Source organism: Artibeus jamaicensis, unplaced genomic scaffold (genome assembly GCF_021234435.1).
Source record: "Artibeus jamaicensis isolate MK-2021 breed Jamaican fruit bat unplaced genomic scaffold, CSHL_Jam_final contig_354, whole genome shotgun sequence".
Lineage (NCBI taxonomy): Eukaryota > Metazoa > Chordata > Mammalia > Chiroptera > Phyllostomidae > Artibeus > Artibeus jamaicensis.
In genome coordinates, this window is record NW_026521803.1 from 7,686,386 (window position 1) to 7,704,269 (window position 17,884).

At 39.7% G+C, this 17,884-nt stretch overlaps 1 protein-coding gene across 2 annotated transcripts in view; it reads left to right on the forward strand.

Moving 5' to 3' along the window:
- Positions 1 to 17,884, forward strand: part of GREB1L (GREB1 like retinoic acid receptor coactivator) — a 272,153-nt gene that overhangs the window by 220,970 nt on the left and 33,299 nt on the right. For both annotated transcript variants that reach the window (XM_053664384.1, XM_053664385.1), the window contains 5 exons: positions 1,995 to 2,175; positions 4,568 to 4,760; positions 12,255 to 12,388; positions 15,170 to 15,509; positions 15,936 to 15,959. In XM_053664384.1, the coding sequence (XP_053520359.1) occupies positions 1,995 to 2,175; positions 4,568 to 4,760; positions 12,255 to 12,388; positions 15,170 to 15,509; positions 15,936 to 15,959 (872 nt within the window). The remainder of the gene's footprint in view (positions 1 to 1,994; positions 2,176 to 4,567; positions 4,761 to 12,254; positions 12,389 to 15,169; positions 15,510 to 15,935; positions 15,960 to 17,884) is intronic.

The window sequence follows — 17,884 nt, forward strand, 5'->3', positions numbered from 1 at the left end:
GGCCATGTTGTATCTTAGATAACTATGCCTTAGATTTGACCTGTCAAAGGTCTTTCTGTTTCATTTGTTTTGAAATATAGTCACCTATTAATGGTCCACAAGATGTTTCCTCTTTATGAATGAACATGGTCTTTACGTATTAGGATGCCCTTAACTTGTATTGCTCATTTCCTAAAGGCAAATTTAGGAAATATCTACTAATTTTCAATTGATTCTACTCTCCCCATTTTCCTGATTAGGCAACAGCAACCCCCAGAGATTGAGTAGATCCCCTGTACCTCTGCCCACCTCCCCTGCCCCGGAGTGCTTTGTCTCCCGTGATGACACCCGTCAGAATCACCCATCTTCTCCATCATAAGATTCATGAGACTAAGGTCTTTGGCCTGCTCTCTGTATTCCCAGGCCTAGCACAATACTTGACAGGGTACCTGATACAAAGTAGATGTTCAGTAAGTCAGTATCAAATGCTGAATGAGTTTTATAAGCAATCCACATTCCAAAAAAAAATCAGAATGATTGCCAAATATTTGATTGCTCTTGAAAATATAATGTTCAACTACATTAGAGTGGAAACTGAAACCAGTCTCTGAGGAAAGTCTCCTAATGAAAAGTGTTTGAAATCAAAATTACCTTCTGTCCACCTTTCTTCATAGAATGAATTTTTCATATGATAAAACATTTTTCCTTTTTTGAAAAATTCCACTTAAAGCTATTTGTATCACGGCATCTAGATGTTAATTGTACATGGTTGTTCTTTGAGCTAGTTTTATATTAAAAGAAAAGCTAGATAAATAAAACTAAGTCAACAATTCAAGCCTCTTTGTTTTATTTTTTAATTTATTTTCTTAATTTTTTTCATACACTTCAGGCTGGTAGGTGTGGCTGATACTAGATTCTGAATAGATGTCCTTCAACCGTTGAAATCCAGGCTGGTCCTCAAGGACCATATCTAACCCCCAAATCAACCTTCTGGTTCCTTCTCTTGCTTACAGGGCCAGCGCTCATCTCAGATGGTGTGGCCCTCCCTCCATGCTGCCAAGTGTCTGCGGTGGGAGGGGAGTTGTGTGCCCATATTTTCTGTTTTTCCCCAGCTTTATTGAGCTGTAATTTATAAATAACATTGTATAAGTTCAGTGTGTACAATGTGATGATTTGATCATGTAAATTTTTGATATATATACCACACTGAAGTTAGTTAACACATTCTTCATCTCACATAATTACCATTTTGTTTCCATTTTAAAGGAGGATTTGGTGTTTTAATTAACAATCCCAACAACAGTTTCAAGTGCCTAAAACTATTTTAGATGTTTATATGTAGAAATAATTTTATTTAGACCAAAATAATGATAGAGTACCGAAAATTTCACAATTTCTAACATTTTGACAATTTATTACTCTTGGGTAGTTTAGCTCATTTTTTAAAATTTGGTACATAATTCAACATTATTGAGGGTTTCCCAAACTTTAGATACTGTTCAGAATGTCACGGTATGAAAGTGAGTAAAATACTAAATAAAAAGGTTTCATAATCTAGTTTTGGTATCTTTAGACCTCACACGGTATTTTCCTTTTTTCTTACATTTGTTTTGTTGCTGACTTTGGGGTATGGAAGGCTTATATTATTATATTCATTTGTCCAAGAGCTGTGGCCCAAAGTATGACTTTTCTGAGTGACCTGTATAGAAGCTGAAACCAACAGCACCTCATATATAAATAGAATTTAATTAGACAAGAGGGCTCATACACTTAACTGTTTCTACTTTGTGCGTCAAATTGTTTCCTGTTTTCATTTGTTGGAAAAAGAGTGGGGTTTCTCAAAAAAACAAAAGGAAATCTGATACTTCCTTCTCAAAATTGTGGGGAATATGAAAAAAGAAATGTATCTGTTCTGTAAACCTTTCTATATGATTAGTACCCAGATATCAGTTGACACTGAACTTATCTCATGTATGTGTATGTATGTAAAAATACACTTTTTTTCTTCTTGGCAGGTGTCCTTGTAGACTTGGGTCTGGAGGAAGATGGGACAGCTTATCAGAGAGCCGAGAAATACGTTGTTCGTCTAGACAATGAGATTCAGGCCAAGTTTGAAGTTTTCATGAGAAAAGTGAAACAGAACCCGTACACACTGTTTGTGCTGGTCCACGACAACTGCCATGTGGAACTAACGAGGTGATTGCTTCAGAGTGAGCAAATGCAGTATTTCTTCTACAGCAGCAGTAGTTATGTAATAAATTATTTGAAAGGTGATGGTTTGAAAACCCAAGGACCTTAGCATTTGGCATTCTTACTGATAACTTAATCCTACCCTTCTCTTGCTCTTTTAACCTTTCTTACCACTTTAATGTTGATTTTATTAGAACTATAGTGTGGGTGAATTTATACTTTACTATTAAAAATACAATTTTAGGGGCACTGTGGAACTTCAGAACAGCATGGCATCAAGGAGGCTGAGGTTCCTGAGCTCCCAGCAGGGCCATGTGTTTGCCACCTCACCACCATTCCTCCTCCCTAGTTCTTTTCCTGTCTTTTTTTTCCCTTCTCTTCTATTCCTAGCTCTGCTATTTCTCTTTTTCCTTCTTTCCTCTTACCATTAACAGCAGTAGAGATGCTACTTTAATGATCTGAGAGCTTGTCGATGAAAGAACAGTGCAAGTGGCATGATGGAGGAGCTAGTTTTGCTCCCAGATCAAATTACAGCAATGATCAGGTAGCGGGTATCTTGCTCCTATGGATTAATAAGGCAAAGAATTTAAAGGGGTGGGAAGGATAGTCCTCAAGTGTGTATAGATTTTCTTTTTTTCAGGACACAGTGAGGTTAAGAATCTGGCAGTGTTTTGGTCGGTGCTAGAAATAGTAAGAGTGCTTGTTCAGAAGCTAGAATGTTTTGGCACTCCACAATACAAAAGTTAGAGCCATGTGTAAGGTATAAGCAAGATCTTCCATAACTGTTAGATTTAGCAGGGAAGAAGGGAGGGAAAGATAGAGGGAGGGAGGGAGGAAGGGGGAAGAGAGGGAAAAAAAGGGATGGAGGGGAAGAGAAGAGGGGGAGAGAAGGAAGAAGGAAAAAGGAAAGAAATTTTTAGTTACATCCTGTTTAGTTACCACTAGTGTTCTATTGGGTTGGCCAAAAATTTAATTTAGTTTTTTCTATACAATGGCACTATTAGAGCTTAATTGTCTTTAACTTCATTTGAAACAATTTTGTTAGATTGTACTGTGACTGCTTCCATATTGGCGTGCATTTAAAAAAAACTTACTAAAACTGGTGAATTTTTGTGCAGCCATTGTAGTATTAAAGATGGAATAAAATATGCAACATTTTTGGTGTATTATGCCTTATTTTTTAAGAAAGATAAAAATGCAACTGAAACACACAAAAAAGATTTGTGCAGTGTATGGGGAAGGCTCTGTGACTGATCAAATGTATCAAAAACGGTTTGTGAACTTTCTTGGTACTGCTGACATTTTGGCCAAATAATTCTTTCCTGTGGGGCTGTCTGATGCATTGGAAGATGTTTAGCAGCACCTCTGGCATACTCTCCAGTAGCCAATAGCAGGAGACAGCCGGTATACTCAAAATATCCAAAACAATAAAGTTATTGGTGAAAATGAAAAATGTGTTTTTTATTTTATGGAAAAAACTAAATGGACTTTTTGGCCAACCCAATATAAGCAGAAATAGCTCACTGATGTTATATACCTTGTCTCTGAAAGTCTGGGGTAATAGCTCCAAGGATTATGCATTGAGTTTCTCTGTATTTAATTCCCCAGGGCAATCTGGTACATACATACTGAACAGAACTAAAGATGATTCTGAAATAAGAAAATTTTAGTCACAGGGAGGGGGTAAGAAGAACCCTCCCTGCAATCTATCAAAGTAATCTTCAACTTTTTTCATCTCATGGCACACAAAAACTAGTTACTAAATTCTGCAGCACACCAAAAAAATATGTTTTTGCTAACCTGACAAAAATAGGTATAATTTTGAGTCATTCGCACTGCATGGCTATTGTTGTGTTGACTGCTGTCATTCTTTTTATTTGACAATCTGAAGGAAAAGAGGTCAGTGCCTCTGACTAAACAGTCAGGTGTTGCACGTTTTAAAAATCCCTGCGGCACACCAGTTGAAAATCGCTGGTCTAGCAGCCTCAAGGGGAGGTTGGCATCCCTGTGGCTCTGGAGCCTTTCTGGGGGTACAGATCATTGCACAGTGATAAGCATCACACTTTGATGGAGAAGCTCCCTCATTCAGGTGAGCTTTCAAATGGAAGTGATCTACCTCAACTACAGATTTAGACATCCTTGGCTTGGATAATTGAGTTTACATTGTGAGGTATGTAGATCAGGGCAATTCAAAAAGGTGGGGAATGCCTGAAATCTTGGCGAAAGGAGTAAAAAGGAGTACTCTTTTTGGTCTTCCAAATCAATGTTCATTGCTTCGACTCCTACTCCCAAAAACTAGGGAAAAAAGGAGCTAAAAAGTTACCTCCAATTTGATGTCTGTGTCTGTGTCTCATCAGTTTAACCTGGATATTTTAATGTGACTTTCAGTATTTTACAGTGTCATTTCAGGCTCTTTGTCACATGGTGAACCTAGTCATGGATTGGCTGATAGAGTCATTAATTGCAGAGAAGTTCTGGAAGCTTTCAACCTCTTGGTGCTCCAGGTCAGCTCCTTCCCATACACTCTACAGACCCAGCAGTCCCGAATCAGCTCCAGCAATGAGGTTCACTGGGTACAGCTGGACAGCATGGTGAGTCTCTGTTCTACTCTCAGATACACAGCCACGTTCTAAGTTCCCCAGGGGCAGAATCTGACAATGAAACATGGTCATGGGTTTGTGAAGTACGGCACACAAGGTCAAGACTCTGACTAACATCATGCTTTATCTTCTAGTAATTACAATGATCATAACATTAAAAACTAGAGAATAGCATCTTACATAAAATTGATTAGGTGGTTCTCTTTTAAGTTATCATCACATACAAAATTACCCACCTTACATAGTTCTTCCTCCTGAAAATGATGTAATCTGATACCATCATCAATATTATGGATTGTCTTTGTGCCTTAACTGATTCATTTTAATCTGAAACGGGGAAATTTTATTGTTCTGCTAGGCGGCATCTCTGTCATGTTTCCGTCTTTCTCATCTGCTCCACTGTTTAGTTACCCACATGCTCCCCACCCATTAGGTTTTTCCTTCCAATCAGACTTCTCAGCATTATACATGTCCAGGTCTTTATATTTTTTTACTTTAATCCTAATTACCTATAAACTGCATGCTAAATATACTAACAAAGAAAAGAAATGAGTTTCATTTTAAAAAACAATAAAGATTAGCTATTAAGCAATAGATCCTTTGTTTTAAAATATTGATGTATTGGATATTTAAAAAATAAACCTGTTTAAGTGAAAGATGCCAGAAATGTATTACATAAGAATAATTATTTATTCATTAACCCAGTGCATTTCATTGTTATGAAGTACGTATGTTTTCCCTGACTTAGAATTCTTTCTGAGTATTGGTTTGTCCTTTGCAGTCATGCAAGCTCAGGTCACAGATTCCCGTTGTCATCAACAGTCCCTTCCTTCTGAGAACTGTCTCAATGTGCTCGCTATCACACACAGGTTTCTTTGAGCTTTTGCTTCGCCAGTCTCTTCTCCACCCAAGCTCCGGCCATTGAATAATAGGTGGTCATGTTACCAGTAAGATAAGAAGCAACCACAGTTCTTTGCCCCTGAGGGGTGGGGCACGCCTGCAGGCCACCCAAGAAGTTGCCCTGCCACAGCATGGATGGCCAATAGAATTGATGAAAGGAAAACCTGTTTTTTAATCCAACAGATAGCTCTCTACTGAATATTAAGTTTCAGTATACTGTTGGCGAGGGTGCAGGAGCACTATCCTAATTTACCTGGTTGGTTCGGTCTTTTCCAGAGGGATCACACCCATGGTAGGAAGAAGGACTTCACTTTTGCCTCTTATCGTCTCTTCAATAAAGTAATGAGAGAAACAGGCTCAAATTACTTTTTCTTAAAATCATTCCTATGGATTATGGTTAATTTTTAGGTATAATAATGGTGGTGTGGTCATATTTTTAAAGGGTTCTTATCTTAGATATCTAGTAAAATATTTATGGATTAGAGAGATAGTACCCAAGACTATATTCTAAATAATTGAGGGATGGAAGTTATTATACTTCCATGAACATTTTTAAAAAATCATTCCCATGAAATTGAGATCAACATGGAGAAAAGGTAAAACATTGAATCTAATTTACAACTATAAATTTACACATGTAGGGGAGAAGCTCCTAACATTTAGCCTCCTTAGTTATCCTGAAGCCAATGGCCCACAGAAGGAATGACTGGGAAAAACAAACAAATTTAACTCAAAAAATATTATTGAGCACATATAGGCTTGTGTTAGACCTTTCTAAGAACACACAGTGAGCTTATGGTTTATAGGAGAGAGCAAGGTATACATCAGCATCACTATTGTCCAAAGTATAATAAGGCATATGTAGGGAAAAGGGATCGTGCAGAGGTGGGGGTTCTGGGGTTGGCAAAATGGGTGAATAGGGTCAAAAGGTACACACTTCCAGTTATAACATGAACAAGTCCCGAGGGCGTAATGTACGGATGGTAACTATAGTTAATAATACTGTATGGTATATTTGAAAGTTGTTAAGAAATCTTAAAAGTTCTGACCACAAGGAAAAAAATTGTGCCCTGGTTGGATGGCTCAGTTGGTTAGAGTATTGTCCTGTACACCAATCAAGGATTTCGGGTTCAGTTCCCAGTCGGGGCACATACCTGTTGTGAGTTTGAGCCCTGGTCAAGGTGTGTACAGAAGGCAACAGATTGATGTTTTTCTCTCACATTAATGAGATGTGAGAGAGAGATGTTTCTCTCTCTCTCCCTCCTCTGACCCTCCTCCTCTCTCTCACATCTCTTCCCCTCTCTTTAGAATTGATAACATATTTTCAGTGATGGAAAAAAAAGAAGAAGAAAAAAATTGTAACTATGTGTGGTGATGAATGTTACCTAGACTTATTGTGGTGAGCATTTCACAATATATACAAATATTGAATCATCGTGTTGCACACCTAAAACTAATACAGTGTTAAGTCAATTATATCTCAATTTTTTGTATATTTTTTATTTTTTGGAAAAAATAAAACAAAAAGAAAGTAAATAAGACAATTCAAAAACCCCAAAATTCTCTAAGAGTTGAAGGGAGGGAGAAGTCCCGTCCACTGGGGAGCACCAGGAAAGATGACATGGAGCAGAAGGACAGAGCCAGCAGCCCGGGAGCCGCCTCTCTGGGCAGCAGGCAGCTGGGGCAGGGCCACAGTGGAGAAGACACTGGCATTTCTCAGAGACTACATAGTGGAATTAAAAGGAAACTGGAAATATGCATTTGGAGATTTAAAGCACCAGGCTGGCAAAATTCATACTTCTTATGCAAGCATTAACTTTGATTTCTTGTCAAAGGCATAGTATTGTTAGAAATATCAGAATATGTGTTTTTTAATTTTTATATTAACAATGTAAATGAACAACTTAATGAATTTCTACAAATAGACTACACACCCATGAGACTACTACACACCCAAATGATGACATAGAATAGTACCACCACCCCAGAAGCCAGGCACTCCCCCACCAAAGGGAAAAACTCATCTGGCCTCTTACGCCATAGGTTTGGCTTGCCCAGTTCTGAACTTTATGTAAATGAATCATTCAGTATATACTCCTTTGAGTCTGGCTTCTTTTGCTCCTCAGTGTTTGTAAGATTCTTCTCTATCTTTCATGAGTCATAAACATTCATTATCATTACTGTATATAGATTTCACTGGGTGACTTGACCACAGTTCATTTATTCATCGTGTTCATGTATTTCAAATAGTGCTGCTGTAAACATGCTAGCACATGCCCTTTAGTACACATATATGTGCACTTCTGTTGGTCATATACCTGGGAGTGAAATCACTGGTCTTAGGGTATGCATGTGTTCAGCTTTGGGAGATACTGAGAGGCTGCATTTTAAAGCAGTCCATTTACTGCAGAGGTGAAGTCAACATGATCAGAAATGGAGAGATCGTCCATCTGGCTTTTCTGGTAATTCGAGTTAGAAAACAAATACAATAATCAGAATAGTGGTCCTGACAATAAAAAAGAATGAAAGAAATGGTAACTTTTCTAGGATTTGGTTATTGGGGAAGAGGGAACAATGAGAGATACCTTTGAGGTGATGCCTTTACATGGAAAGAAGCCGAGAGGAAGACTGGTTATAGAGGGCAGATAAGACAAATCACATGAGCTAAGATGGGCACAAGGGCATCATAGCAAAAGCCAAGTTGGAGTTCCGGTTTTATGTTGAGGATTTGGAATACGTTTTCAAAAACAGTGATCAGTGAAGCAGCTTGTGTAGATAAAATCATGAAAGAAAATAAGAAAACTGCCAAGAGGGCAGTGAGGCCAAGGACTAACATGTGAAGGCTGTTGGGTTTGGCCTGGGCAGTGGGATGAAAACCAGACACAGCAGTGGAAGGAGAGGGAGCACTGCTGTGTCAGGTCACTGCGTGGACAGGGCTTAAGGGGGTGGATTTTTTTAAAAAGGTTTTACTTATTTATTTTTAGAGAGATGGGAGGGAGAGAGAGAGAGAGAGAAAGAGAAACATTGATGTGTGAGACACATCAACTGGGTTGCCTCTTGCATGCCCCCATCTCAGGACCTGGTCTGTAACCCAGGCGTGTGCCCTGACCAGGAATAGAACTGACGGCCTTTTGGTTCCCAAGCCAGTGTTCAATCCACTGAGCCACACCAGCCAGTGTAGGTGGAGTACATTTCTTTTTAAAGGGAAGGAACATTTTACCCAAAGACTGAAAAATTCAATAAACAGTATGATTTATATTTGCGGACATATGTGTTTTTAGAGTAACATCATTCATTGTTTCATAACTCATATTTTACAGGGCGGTCCCATTAATGATTAGTGACAACTTTTGTAATACTTATAAAACTTCAGTCACAGTGTAATGCAAATATAACAGATTGTGAAAACTGTTCACTTCTAATTCCTGTCTTTAATAGCTCTGGTTCTTTTTTTTTTTTTTTTAATTTATCTTTAGAGAGAGGGGAAGGGAGGGAGAAAGAGAGGGAAACATCAATGTGTGAGAGAAACATTGATTCATTGCCTCTTGCACACCCCCAACCAGGGACCCGGCCTGTGACCCAGCGATGGGCCCTGACCAGGAATTGAAGCGATGACCCCTCCTCAGTTTGCAGGACAACACCCAACTCACTGAGCCACACCAGACAGGGTAGTGGCTTTGGTTCTTAAAACTCATGCTGGCCCAAACTGATCATAAGCCATCCATTTAACAACCTGCTCCATAATTTTGCTAAGAAAAAATACAGAGAAATAAAAATGAGGACAGGTGGATACATCCTATCCAGCAAGTTTAAATGCTGCATCTGGAAAAAGAGTAGGCTGGAGGTAGGATTTTACATATCTCCAAAGAAATAAGACCAATGATGAGAGGGAAATTGAAGACCAAATTCATACATTATACAGCTTTTCTACTAATTCTGTGCTAGCAGTACCGGTATGGAGGGAAATGAATGAATGAGGCTTTTTTTAATCCTAAATTACTCATTTGACACAACTATCCAGAACACAGCCAAGAACACAGAAGGAATCAGACACACAACAGATGTTACTCCATCTTTGCTCTAAGCCTCTAGAATTTCTGAGAACATACTCTGGTCCTGTCATAAAGCATATTTACTCTCAAAAAAGACCATGTTCCAGCAAGTACAGTCTAGGGGGCCTCAAAAAATTAAAAGCTACCAAATAAAGTACTTTATTTTTATCTTATGGACCTTATAAATCACATAATTAATTGTTCATCACTTTGGATGGATACTCAAAAGCTCAGAACCAAATTTGTAGCCCACTTCTAACAAAACATGCAGAAGCTTCTGGTATGCGTTTCTGAGAGAGCTAACTTTATCCCTGGCTAAATCCTATTTCTCTTATTCCTGCTTTTTCTTCCTCTGATCACCTTATATTTTCTCTGATATTTCTATCTTACACATTTTAAGCTACTATACTACCTTTATGAAATCAATTGGAGATTGCTTAAAGAAGAATGCCAATACATAATAAATAACAAAAATGAAACTAAAATGACAAGACATGACTGAAAAAGTAATGTACAAAAGAGGAAGGAAAGCTATTAAAAAAAAAACAGATACATGAACTCAAAAAGCGTATTAGCTTAAGGACAAGCAACTTGTCAGACATTCCAGAGTCTTTTGAAGGAACCTTTGTGTCCCATCCCAAAGTTCATTTTTATAGTGATAACTGCGTCATCAAGAAGAGGGACAGATTAAATACTGTGTATTCTGTTTAAGACAGAAAAGTATACATTCTACTTTTTAAATAAATTTTGTTTGTAAAAAGAAAAGCTTCTAGGAACTACCATCATTATGTTCTGTCAGAAGAGTGTTCTGTAATGGAGGAGTTTATTAGTTTGTTGATCTCCACAGAGTTTTATAGATAGCACATCTATCAGAGAGAGCTGCCTCGAGAAGAGGGAAATTTGACCTGTGAAAGTACCAGCCTTAAAAATGCTGTTCTTCCAAAAATGTCTGAACAAAGAGTCAACAAACCGTCTCTATAGTTATCCTCTGCTTTAAGAAAGCATGTCAACATTCCACTAATCACATATTAAGTTTATTTGAAGTGAAAAGAAATTTCAGTTATATCTCAGAGATGATTATAGAGTTGGTATCAGGTTATATAATGAAATAATTTTTCCAGCTTTATTGGGGTATAATTGATAAAAACTAAGATATTTAAAGTATACACTGTGATGATTTGATATATTTATGTATGTACTATGCGGGGATTCCTCCCATCTAGATAATTCATGCAACCATCACTATATGTATATGTTTTGTTAAGGACATTTAAGTACTTCTCCCTTATCAAAATTTGGTTATACAATATGGTATCTATTACAGCCATCATGTGATACATTAGATCCTTAGAACTTACTCATCTCATAGCTGACAGTTTGTGCCATCTTACCAACTGCTCCCTATTTCACCCATCTCCCAGCCCCTGGCAACCACTATTCTATCTTCTGTATGATATATATCATATATATGTTTTATGTTCCACATATAAGTGATACAATGCACTATTTGTCTTTCTGTGTCTGTCTTATTTCACTCAGTATAATGCCCTCGGGTCCATCCCTATTGTCACAAGTGGCAGGATGTCCTCATTTTTCACAGCTGAATAATATTGCTATATATACATATACATGTATATATACATATATGTACATACATATTACAGTGTGGGGCAAAAGTAGGTTTACAGCATGTATACACAAAACAATTTATTCTTGTATTATTTATTCATTATTGTATTATTTTCCATACAACTGTAAACCTACCTTTGCCCCACCCTGTACATCACATCTTTACTCATTCTTTGATTGACAGACACTTAGGTCGATTCTATACCTGACTATGGTGAATACTGCTGCAGTGAAGATGGGAGTGCAGACAGCACTTCGACATCCTGTTTTAATTTCCTTGGAATATATACCCAGAAGTGGAAATGCTGGATCAGCTGGCAGTTCTATTTTTAATTTCTTTAGGAACCTCCATACTGTTTTCCACGCTGGCTGCATTAATTTATATTCCCACCAATAGTGCACAAGGGTTCCCTTTTCTCCAGATCCCCATCAGCACTTGTTATCACTTGTCTTTTTTATGACAGCCATTGTAGTGAGGGTGAGGTGATCTCTCATTATGGTTTTGATTTGCATTTCCCTGATTAGCGATATTACATACCTTTTGGTGTACCTGTTGACCATTTGCAGATATCTTTTAGAAAAATGTCTATTTAATTTCTCTGCCCATGTGTTAATTGGATTTCTTTGTTATTGAGTTGTGGGAGTTATTTATATATTTTGAATAGCAACCCCTTCCTCATCAGATGTATGATTTGCAACTATTTCCTCTCATTCCATAGGTTGCCTTTTCATTTTGTTGATGGTTTTCTTTGCCGTGCAAAGCTTTTTAGTTTGCTGTAGTCCCACTTGTTTATTCAAAAGTTTTAACCTTCCAGGAAATAACCTATTACAGGGTTTTTCACCATAAAAACCAGGACACATTGTATCCTGTCCTCACTGGGTTTTGCTCTGTATTTTGAATCAGGAGGACATGAGCTGCGAGGAAAAGCTGTACTTTGGCTTGAATGAGTACAGTAAGTCTCTACAGTGGGGGATCACAAGCCCACTTCTGAGATGTGATGAGACTTTTGAAAAAATGGTGAACACGCTCTTGGAGAGGTAAATAAAATCTTCAACCTTTTATTTAGCTGTACTTGCATATCTAAAGTAGCTAAAAGTCTTTTGTGTCAGTGCCATGGGGAATGTGCAGTTGACATGCAACAGCAGAGTAAAAATAGCCTTTCCTAAGATGACCTTTTCCTCATGTGGATTTTCAATGGTCATCCAAGACCAACAGAGGAAACTGGAGACTCACGGTGAGACTTGGAGCCACTTTCCGTGCCTTGAATCGTCTCCCAGGCATGCTTCATTGCTACCACCGGAGGTTACAAGGAGAGAGGGATTTGCGTATGAAAAACCATTCCTCTGAGGTCTGCCCTTCCCCACCATACACCCCACATGTTTACATTTTCCCCTTTTCTCTCCTCTGTCCACCACAGGCAAGTACCCTTAGATGACCTGGTAAAATCTAAACCTTACCGTGGGGTGTTTGGAGTGTAGATTGGAGAAAATTAAGGAGCAGTCAGATCATTTGAGTTCAGTTCCTCATGCCCCTTCCCCAGTCCTTGACTTTGGAAATTAAAACTCATGACTCTTCTGTCTCCTCTGCCTTCTTTTTATTCCCCAATTCCAGGTCAAACTCTGGGAGAGTAAAGGGTTTTCCTATTTTTTCCTCTCTGGTTTTGAAACATCGACTCAAAGAGTAGGTAGAGGCATGAGAATTTATGTAACGTAATAGAGGTCCCCACCCTCCCTCCACAGTGCTCTGTCTGATCACCCAATGATGGTACAGGGAGCTCTTTTCAATGTGGCACATTCCAAGTATTAGCAACTCTACTTCTTAAAACTTGCTCCAATTGATGACAAGCCATCTGTGTAACAACCTGCCTCACAACGTTGCTAGGAAAAAAGAAAGAGAAATAAAAGTGAGGACAGGTGGATGTATCCTATCCAGCAAGTCAAAATGCTGTGTCAGGAAAAGGAGCAGACTTGAAGTAGGATTTTATATTTTTGCAGCTGCTGGATTTCAGAAGACTTAACTGAGACTGTGACAGTAATCCTTTCACAGCACATGTGATCGTACATTTCTAAAATCAGCCCATGAGCTTCCCCTGTGTTTCCCACCCACTCAGTACATCCACCGACTTGGAGTATATCTTTTCTTCCAGTAACATCATTCAGAGTTTCATAACTTGTGTTTTAAAGGATGATCCATCAATTTATATTACAACTTTGGTAATAAAAACTACCATTGCAGTTTAATGCAAACATAACAGATTGGAAAAACTATTCACTTCTATGTTTATGCTTCTTTCAGAGTGTGAAATCTAAAATGCTTGCATATCAGTTACCATTTGTTCTAACTTTGGCTTCCCTGCATGGCCCAGCAAAAAACCTCAGCTTTAAATTGGATCATCTATGCTTATGTCTTCCAACCCAGTCACCCCAGGCTAATAAGGGCTATAATTTACTGAATACTTGAAGGGACTGACTCAGGATTCATTGAACTAAAGGATTTCTTGACTTTTCCCCAGTCTACCAAATCCTTGCAATGTAAGAAGCCATTGTGAGAGACCTGTGTAATCTAGACCCAGCTGTGTCTCTGATGGTTGGACGAGCTGGGGCAAGTAGCAGAATTCTCTTGGCCCCTCAGCTCATTCTCTGTTTATGAGAAGGTGGAGTGGTCAGAGCCCAGGGCATTTATGGCCCTTCCCATTCTAACGTACTTCAAAACCACACAGATCATTTGATCGCCCTAGTTGGTATTTGACCCTGGGCTTTTCTATGTAAGGCCAGTGAACCACTTGTTTTACTTTAAATAGAATTATAAAGTAGAACAAAGGTGAAATCCTTCATTGGCCTACCCAGCTGCTACCATCGGGCAACCAGAAAGAAAGTTCACAGACTCACCCCCATTTTGCCAGCACTTACTTTCTTGACCAGCACCTCTTCAGGCCTGTGAGTGGGTTCTATTTGCCTGTTTATAGTCATTTTATCAACAGGCCTGGCTTTCTGAGGAATAGCACATAAATGAGAGATTTATTTTCTGCCTGCTGTGTACTTGTGAAAACTGCCAATTTGAATGAAGTGATCCTTTTACCTGGCAGTCCAGGCTGGTGGTAGGAGGGTAGGGGTATGCTCCTTGCCAGGCTCCCTTTACTGAGCAGACTCAGGTGATAGGAGGCCATACCACTAGGGGGTGCTGTTTCTCCAGTCAGCTCCAAGTTTCCTCCAGCGCCAAGGCACATTTTATGGGAAGGTACAGTTACTGCCGTCTGTGGGGCTAACCTCAAATTAGTAATAATAATTACTTTTTATATCTGATACTCTACAGACATGATATTAAAGTCTCAGTTTCCTTTAGTGCAATCATAAGTGTTAGAGACAAGTTGACAACATGCCTCCAAACTCTGCCACCAGCAAGAGGTGAGGATCCAAGGATTATCTGTTGTGACAACCTGACTGACCAGTGCTTCTCCAAATGTGATGTACATACAAATTACCTGGGAATTGTGTCACTATGCAGATTCTGATTCAGTACATGTGGGGGGATTTGGCATTTCTAAAAATCCCAGGTGTTGCTGCTGCCGGTGTACAGGCCGCACCCAGAGAAACTGGGGCTGCCAGACCTTCCCTAAACCTCTTTAATTTATTTGCCTACCCTAACAGGTTGTGACTCCAAGGCACTGGAATATCAACTTTTTCTTCTAGCGCAGCAGTGGGCTCCAAGGTTATTCTAGAGCTAAGCCCACCACTGATCACTAACCCCTCCTGCCATGGTTGGCCTCCATTCTGGCCCACCTGTGGCCCAGGTGCCTAGCCCCCTGTGTTCTGTTGAAGGTACCCCAGGCTGCACAGCATGGTCGTCCGCTGCTACCTTCTCATCCAGCAGTACTCGGAGGCTCTGATGGCTCTCACCACCATGGCGTCCCTCCGAGACCACAGCACACCAGAGACACTCAGCATTATGGACGACCTCATCACCTCCCCGGGAAAAAACAAAAGCGGGAGGGGACACATGCTCATTATCAGGGTACCCTCGGTGCAGCTGGCAATGTTAGCCAAGGAGCGGCTGCAGGAGGTGCGTGACAAGCTGGGGCTGCAGTACCGCTTTGAGATCATCCTTGGGAACCCTGCCTCTGAAGTCAGTGTTGCAACTCACTTTGTGGCGCGATTAAAGGTTAGCAATGGACAGACATTTCTCCTTCAAAATTCCATCTGTTTCTGTTTTCTAGGAACCCCACATGGGTGGCTCAGAGGCCTGAGTTTAACAGGGTTTTGCACCTGTCAGTCTGATCTTCATGACAATGTTAAGGCTAAACTAAAGGACATGTTCACTTCCCTAGTTGGAACCAGTTTATTAAGATTCTGTCAAGCCCCCTGCCCTTTTTAGCATGTGCATGCAGTTGGTCTTCCATGCTCTCCAACTGCAGGTACAAAAATAAGATGACTCAATTTAACCCCATGTTTATCGACCTTGTTCAAAATGCATCTAGCCCATAGCCACCTTTTTCCTCAGTAATAAAAAGGTAAGTTGCTCTCTCAGGCCTCTGTGGGGTATGCCTGTAAGAATCATCTATTCACTAATTCTTTTCTGTCCATCTAGCCTGTCTGCTCATGTCTAGAGTTGGTAAAGTATTTTGTTTTATCTTTAGTACTTATGTAGAACTATTCCCTGTCTCTTGCATGTGAATTCTTCAACAGTTTGTTGTTTCTTTGAACCTGCTTTGACCCTCAGCCCCAAGGCTTGGGCTGGAGTGAGACTCTCCGGGCACCATGCACAGGGACTAAGTGCATGAGCAAACTCACTCCCCTCTGCACGGCTGGGGGATGCCTGCTTTTCCTAAGCACCTGCTGTTAGGTGTGGGGAGTGGGGGAGAATTCATAAGTCAACTAAAAAGCTATTTTATGCTCTGCTCCTTATCTCCTGCTCAGGTTTTGGGGGGGAACTTTCATAATCCAGGGTGTCCTAGCCATTTAAAAGCATTTAATAAAGTATTGCATATGTGTCAGTACAGCACTCAGCTAGGTATTGTATGTTTGACTTAGACCAACATGGTATCTGCACCCTGCACCCTAAATGCAGAACTAAACTGAATTTACAGTTCTTATGAAAAGAATCAGGTAGTCTTGAGGGATTTGCGTTTTTCACACTGGACTGCAATTTCTCACCTGCAAAATGAGAGAGTTGGACTGTAGGATCTCTGAGGACTCTAATTTTGGGGGTTATTATTTAGTGTTCACAAAGCATTTTGCAAATATAAACCTTCCTTTATATTCTATTAGCCAACCTAAATTGAATAATCCAAAATGCAAACAAAGTGTATTAGCTTGATAAGCAACAGGAACAAATAAATTAAAAAATAGAAACTCCCGTATTTAGTGGAAATTGTAACATTTCTATTTCATCTGTAGATATAATGTTCACCATTTTAAATTATAGTCATGGGACAACATTAGAGCTAAATTCCTAGCCCTGAAATCCTTCCTACAGTATAACGCATTGAGACACAGGTCCTGAGACAACACGAATGGTAGTAATGATGAAGAATCTGGAAGGGCAAGTCCCCCACACCTGTTTGCAGAGAGATGGTTTTTTAAAGGCTGTGAGGCCGCAGCATCTTCACACTGGGTCTCCCTTGACACACTGATCAAGTATAGCTATTAATAGAGTTTAAGGTCACTTGTTCAGACCCTTCAAAAGTGACAATTACTAAGTCAGTATAAATTTGCATATCCTAGTAATTTGCCCCTCTGGACCATAGTTTGAAAGCTGCAGTCAAGACCTGAGGCTCCGAACTTGGCTGTCATCACCTACATGGCCCATCAGGGTAATTGGTCTGAGCAGTTGCTGTTCCAAGAGCTGCCGGAATCAAAGGGGATCTTGTAGCCACTTTATCTCGATTTGTATGAGTAACTGCTGGGCACCAACCACACAAGAGATTTCATATTTCCAAAACCACTGCATTACACTAATCCATCCTGTTAAAACTCTCTATTTGTGTGAAAGTGAAAGCATGAAATCCTGTTATCTTCACATACTGGGCAACATTGCCTCTTGCCAGGAAGTCTTGGCTTCACCTGTTGATTTCTAAGTTACCAGTCTCCTTGGCCGTTGTTGGGATGGCATGGCTGTGCCTTCTGTCTCTAGCCTTGGTTAAAATCCATGCCTCCTCTTCTGTATGGTCTTATTTTTGTGCTTCCCTCTAATTACCTTTCATGTACTGTGGTTAACCTGGAAGTGATGACATGCAGTGGAAGGATCCCAGGTTTAAATCTAAATCAGTTCCTCCAGGAGGCCTGTGAAGCTCCGTTTTCCTTGAACTCAGTGCTCACCCAGTCTTTTGTGTTGTGTTAAATGCCCCTGCAGGGACGTCATTCTGGGCTTGGGCAGTGTCCCTGAGAACTGTAGCTGTCATTCATCAGGAGTAGCAGTATGACAGAAAAGCACTTTAGTGGTTTGGCTAGCTCTCATTGGTCAAGAGTAAAAGCAAGATTTGTTTAATAAGCTTTTGAAAGTAAATCTTTTGTACTAAAACCTAACGATCTGTTATC